The sequence below is a fragment of the Quercus robur genome, chromosome 11 (assembly GCF_932294415.1).
Source record: "Quercus robur chromosome 11, dhQueRobu3.1, whole genome shotgun sequence".
NCBI classification, from domain to species: domain Eukaryota; kingdom Viridiplantae; phylum Streptophyta; class Magnoliopsida; order Fagales; family Fagaceae; genus Quercus; species Quercus robur.
The window spans coordinates 19,994,048-20,001,098 of record NC_065544.1 but is presented as its reverse complement, the minus strand read 5'-3'; the positions used below and the strand labels follow the sequence as shown (position 1 = coordinate 20,001,098).

At 37.2% G+C, this 7,051-nt stretch overlaps 1 protein-coding gene across 1 annotated transcript; it reads left to right on the top strand.

Moving 5' to 3' along the window:
- Positions 1-5,923: 5,923 nt before the first annotated feature.
- On the top strand, positions 5,924-7,051 carry LOC126704818 (F-box/kelch-repeat protein At3g23880-like). Its single transcript, XM_050403817.1, has one exon. It carries the CDS (start codon positions 5,924-5,926, stop codon positions 7,049-7,051), a length of 1,128 nt encoding a protein of 375 aa, XP_050259774.1.

The window sequence follows — 7,051 nt, the reverse complement described above, 5'->3', positions numbered from 1 at the left end:
ATATCACTTTCTAACCACCTGTTAAAACCACACAATACAAGAAAGAAATATTTTTCAAAATATCTTAGCAATAAGACTTGGGTAGTACCTTAAAAATCCAAAAACAAATTAAGAAAGTCTAATAAGCACAAAAGCACATCTCAACCTATTAAACCTGCCAAGTTATGCCAACCATTCCATACATGTAACACAAGCCAGCAAACAAATTCCAGCAAATAAATCAATCACAACCACACCACAAGTATGGCAACAACAGATAATAAGAGCAGCTTGCAATATTTCCATAGAGTAAGAGAAGGCAGAAAGGTAGTTATTGCTAGTGTGTAAGGCAGTAAACTACCAAGGTAGTAGCTAGTTATAATTAGTTACAATTATGAAATATCTAAGTATTTCCAAAAAATAACTTTTCTGAAACATTTAAGAGCAACTACTCTATAGTTAAGTCCATGACTTATAGAAAAGAAAACCTATAAACTTATTAAGTTTTCTTTCCTATAAGGAAGAGTTGATTTATAAATTATAAGTTAGAAATGCACCAAGTTAGAAATGCACTATGTCCAAAAGAGCTTCCAAAATATATCAAAAAATCTGCCTTCTATACAAAATGTGTCCTTCCTTCTACAAGAAAATGGGCAAAAAGATATTTATCAATAGAAATATAAGGACAAGACCAAAAAATACAGAATAGTAATAACCATAAACAATAGAGAGGGCAGAACCAAACTCAATTGAAATAACAGTAAGGGCAGAAACTTACCCATTTAGTGATTAGTTATCAATACTAATTGAGATACCTTTGCTTGAGCTTGAACTTCCACCACTTGCTGCTGCTTGACGTATAACTAGAAAAGAGAAAGAAATGAAGGCTATTAGATTAAATTTCATTTGCATAAGACATATTTAATAGCACTTAATAGACAAAAAGTTTGGAAGTTAACATATTACCTAAATCATGAAATTCATCTCCCAAAGCCTCTAACTCATCCTTTGATTTACGAAAAGAACTTGGAACCAAGGCTTAAAGCCAATCTTGTGCACAAACAAGATTTTGAACCATGAGTGGAGAGAGTGAACTCCGAAATGGATCAAGTATGTGTCCTCCAGTACTAAACGTTGACTCAGAAGCAACAGTAGAAACAGGTAAAGCCAACACATTCCTAGCCAATTTGAACAGCACTTGATACCTATTTGAATTGGCCTTCCACCACCCCAATATCTCAAATTTCACATCCCCCCTTCTACTTTCACAATATTCACCCAAATATTTGTCAATCTCATTGCTACACCCTATGGACTACTCAGCCTCGAAGAAACGCTCAAACCTAGAATTAACCATCGCATATGGATCACTACAACCAATTGACTCATCTTCTATGTGTGTCCTCTCACTCCCACTTGGTACTTGTACTTTTGGTGAATCAACACAAGAGTAATAATCATACAACTTGACCAAGGAACCCTTTACCAATTCAACCATCTCATCAATCACTCCATTCCCATAAATTTTAGAAAAACAAAACTTCAAAAACCTCAACTTCTTTCTCGGATTAAGAACCACAGCCACATACAAGAGATGATTAATTTTATCCCTTTCCCCCAATACTTATCAAACTTAGATTCCATTTTAGTTGCCATGTTTTTCAAGAGGTGGTTTTGAGATTTACTTAAATAGGAAATATTCTCTTGAATGTCAAACATCTCATCAAAAAAGGTGTTTGCAGTAACATACAAAGAACCTGAAAACTTTTCGTTGCATTGTAAAAAAGTTTCAAAAAACCCACAAATGTCCTACAATTTTGGAAATCAATACCACTAGGAGATCCCATACCACCACTATTCTCCTTGTTCATAAAGTATGAAAAATAACTATCATCCTCAAAGTCCATTCGTATGAACACTTTCTAAAATTTTTGTACGGTTTCTAACACGAGGTAGGTAGAGTTCCACCTAGTTGGTACATCTAGACAAAGAAGAGACTTAGGATCTGTTTGGATACCGCTTATTTTGCTGAAAACTGAAAACAATAAAAAAATAATAAAAAAGTTACTGTTCACGCATTTGGCACTGTTCATAAGCCTAAAATCATTGTTCGGGGACAATGAATAGTGCCAGATGCGCGTCCAAGAAAAAAAATGTAGAAAACATAACGCGTAAAACACAAAATCCAAACACATACTTAGACTGAATACCTAATCTCTCCACAAAACCCATAAAAGTTTGATTCCTATTTGGTGAGGACTTCACATACCTCATAGCTTCAAGCACCTTAGCAATGGATGTATCAACTTCTCTTATACCATCCCCCATAATCAGATTTAGGATATATGTATAACACCTCATGTGTAAGAACTCATGTTCTAAAATAGTCCCCTCCCAATCTTAATGGTGGCACCATTTGAGCTAGCATTGTCCACTATTAAAGTGAATATGCCATTAATGCCCCACTTATGCAAACACATCTCAATCTTTCTACCTATAGTCTCCCCCTTATGGTCTTCAACTTGACAAAAATTTAATATTCTCTTATGCAACCTCCAATCATCATCAATAAAATGACCTGTAAGGGAAATATAATTTAGATTTTGAATACTAGTCCATGTGTCCGTAGTAAAACACACCCTACGACCCTTCAAGGCCCCCCTTAGTTTCTTTCTCTCAACACCATAAATGCCAATCACATCCTTAGCCATAGTTTGACGAGATGGGATATCCCTAATTCACAACTTAGGTTGTAAGGTTGTCGAATATCTTTGAAACCCATACCCTCAACAAACCTAAAAGGCAACTCATCTATTATAACCATTTCAGCGAGTGCCTTTTTAAAAGCCTCAACAGTAAAGGCTGTTGGTACAAACTAAAACCCTTCCTCCCCATCCACTTTGGGTTCAAACGCTAAGGTTTGTTGCCCTTTAAGTGTATCTCTATTAGGGTTCTTAACATAAACTGGTGTATGATTCAATAAATTTGCAGTACCATGCCCCTTACGATTAGCTAGATAAGTTTTTTGACAATAATTGCAAACAGCCTTGAAATTACCTTCACCAATATCTACTTTTTCAAAATGATCCCAAGCAATAGACTTTTTTCTATTATTACACACCTTGCCTTTACCTTTAGGTGGAAGTGGGGGAACCTCAACATTAGTTGGAGTGGTAATAAGTATAGCATGGGCAACAGGTTCAGCTTGGGCAGTAGGAGTTGTTTGGGAATGGGGTGCATCACTAGAGGGTTCCATAACCTAAATACATCAAATTTATGCATTAGCAAACTACCATAACAATGATATTATTAAACCAGTAACAAGAACACACACAAGTGACACAACAACAACAATAGAGTAGCCTACTTGAACAAATTTCAACTCCTGTATAAAATTAGGGTTTCAATTTTTTTAAATTAGGAAAACAAAATGAATCAGCGGGATAGAAACATATAGTAAGAACTTCAGGAGTGAATGAAATTAGGAAATAAGAAAGCACATGAAACAACAGGAGGCATGGATGAAAATGTGTAGGGAAAGTGCTCCACCTTCTACACTCATTTATTTTTAATTAAAATACTTCAAATAAGTGGGCATATTGTTACAAATATGAGTATATGACAACCTTAGTTGTGCAAAGAATAATAAGAACAAATAAAATATAAAAATCACTATTACAAATGTAATATTGCTACATAATAGACTATAGAGCAACTATATGTAGGAAATTCTAACTGTAAATGATACCAAAAGGGTAAAAACAAATAAGTGAAGGTAGAATCATAGAAGTATATTGCTCATTTAAAATTATAAAAAAAAAAAAAGGTATAAAATTGGGCAGATACAAATAGGACCACCACACGGTCCAGCCTACGTAGGATAAAAACAAAGAAAAAGAACACAAATGAGCACACTCAAATTAGGGGTTCATCTTTGACCCAACAAATCAAATCAAGACAATTAGGGTTTCATATTTGAATCCAATCACTTGGTCTGTTTTGGTCCCCTAATCTTTGAATCAAATAGAAAAGTATAGAGACTAAAGAGACTGACTACACTGGATACTATGTTTCAAAGTGGAATCAAGCACATGCAACTCTATGGCAGTACGACTAAGCAATTTCTCACAACTAATCTTTAAGTTTACAATAAATTAAACAAGATGAAAAACCCATATCTCAAAATAGAGAGAAAGATAGATGAAAAAGGAAGAAAATATACCTGAGAGTCTTGAGACTAAAAAGCTGGTCTGTGAGCATGAAAAGGCTTAAGGGATTAACCCATAGTGGAAAGTGAGGCGAAGCCATGAGTGTGGTGATGAGGCTGCAGCGGCAATAGTTAGGGTTTTGGTTTGTAGAGGGTATGGAGTGAAGGGTTGAGACTTGAGACTAGAGAGACTTGAGATTGAAAGTAGAGAGAACGGAGTCTAAGATTGAGAGTGAGATCTTGATTTATAAGAGAGTGAGATACTAAGAATAGGTCTAAGATGGGATTGAAGACTGAGGCTTGCGTGTGGAACAGTGTTTGAGATGGGATTTCCATTTCAATTTTAGTCGTTTTGAGCTTCAGTCTACTGGTGATTTGATCTTTGCTTTGCTAATTTGATTTTTGCTTTTGCGTGGAAGACTCTAGATGTGTGTAGTTATCAATTAGACCATGCAGTAGTCTTATCATCCTCAATCTCTCACGTGCTCACCTCAAAAGAACCAAGACATATAATATTTTTTTCTTTACTTTGAAACTTTCAGGCAGGACGGGTTATACGGGTTTTTAAACCCTTAACCTGCTACCCGAATCGAATATGCAGGTTTTCTTAGAGAAGGACCCAAACACCACCGTTCATGGGCTTCGGATTGACCTGCTGGACTTCGAGTCGGTCGGATTCAGGCGGTTTGGTTGGGTCTTAGACCCGTTGGACAGCCCTACCAACAACAATCGCCGATCCGACAATTGTGAGGATTTTTTTTTTTTTGTGTTTTGTTGGTGGGATTTTTAGATTTGCTAGTTTTCCTTCTGGGTTTGCAAAATTTCTGGGATTTGTTGGATTTTGGGTATGGGTTGGTTTGTTAGATCTTGGCATTCGTTGAAATAAGAAAGAAGACTTTCCTCAAATTACGATGTAGTTGACTAAGCACTCTTTATTGCTTCTTTATTTGTTAACATGCTTCGTGTTTACTTTCACCCATGATTTTTATTGATTTGTGTTTATCTTGTTGAATGGCTCCGCTAGCTTGTAGCTAGGACATGTCAAGGTGTTTGAGTTCTTAGGATGCAATTTTGCCTGTGAGACCTGTGCCTAAGAAGACTTAATACTTATTTGATATTGCACTACTCACCTGGACCGTATGTAGAATATTTCTTTTTTAAAAAGGTGTGTGGAGGTTAATTGCAATAATAATGTTGAGACATGTATTTTCAATTAATGGGCATCAATTCTTTTTTCTTTTTCTTTTTTTGGTTGGGCCACGTTATATGCCTTGAATGGGCTTGAATCTAGGCAAAAAATCTTAGTGGCCATCAAATTTTTTTTTGTTGGTTGGGCCATGATTTGGACTGCCACTTAGGCCCAAATCTGGTTGGGCTAAACAGGTCTGCGAGCCCGACGGGGTGAGTTTGGGCTTTGCAAAAAATTCCATTTAATAATCGGGCCAAGTTTGGGTTAAGGGTTCAAGCCCGCGGGTTAGGTCTGGGTATGAAAAAATCTGGCCTGAACTTGACTCGTTGCCACCCCTAAATATTTAGGATTTTAATTGGATTATAATTGCATGTAATAAGGTCTATTGAGTCTAAATGTTTTAGCTGATGTGTCGCTACAGGATTGGCTGGCGTAAAAGATTTTACGCCAGCTCCGGACCTCACTTTTATTCTCTGTTACTTTCCCTTCTCTGCCGCAACAACCCTAAACCACAAACACAGTTCATTCCCTTGGTGATGTCTCAACCGATGCGTGACCAAGTTCCATACGACGTCGTTAACGACATCTTCGGTCGGCTACCTGTGAAATCCTTAACCCGATTCAGGTCCGTTTCCAAAACTTGTAACTCCATCATCTCCGACCCCACTTTCGTTTCCACACTCTTCAACCTCACCCTCACCAAATCGCTAATATCCACCAACACTCACAGTGGTTATTTGCAATACTCTCCAACAGTAACAGCGGATCATTCATCTTCCACTTCCAAACAATTGTGTACTGTTGTTTGCAACAACGACCGCACGTTGACCCAGGTTTCTAAATTTGATATCCCATCGTTTCCTGACAAGTTCAGCATAGTTGGCTTCTATAACAGCGTGTTCTGCTTAGCTAGTTATGACCAAGATCATTATCACATAATCTATTTGTGGAACCCAAGTATTAGAAAGTTTAAGAAGCTTCGATCTACTCGCTTTCTCTACAGTGATGTTAGAGTTGTTTTTGGATTTGCTTTTGACTCTAAAAACAATGACTTCAAGGTTTTAAAACTTGTAACTTTTCGGGAGAAAAAGCCACTGGCTGAAGCAGAGATATACACTTTGAGCACGGATTCATGGAGAAAAGATATAATAACAATGGAGTCCTTAAGAGGGAATGAACCCAATTTTGGATCTATTGTTTCTGTGCTGCCACCCTCTGTATTTTGTAATGGAGCTTTGCACTTTATAGCAAATACTTGTCACCACGGTTTCATTTTGTCCTTCGACGTCCATGATGAGACTTTCCATGAGATGATGTTGCCTCTGCCTCTGTGTCAAAATCATTCACCCTCTCTTCAACTAGCGGTATTCAAGGGATTGCTGGCCGTTCTTTTTTTCTCTCATGGTGTATATAATACTGGTTGCCTATGCCACTTCTGGGTTATGGAGAAGTATGGTGTCGTTGGGTCTTGGACTAGAAAATGTTTGATTCCAGTGGATTCGCCTCATGAGTTCTATTGCTGCACTGATAATGGTGAACTTCTATTCAAGAGTGCCAATGGGCTGGTTTCAATTAACCCGCTTGATAGTCTAAATTGGAGCGTTCTTGCGATTGAAGATGCTAATTGGGTGGGTTTCTCAGCTAATTCTATGGAGAGCTTGGTTTTACATGATTAA

Bases quoted from the DNA above. Each gene is read 5' to 3' on its own strand.
- LOC126704818 (XM_050403817.1), top strand. From the start codon at position 5,924: ATGCGTGACCAAGTTCCATACGACGTCGTTAACGACATCTTCGGTCGG.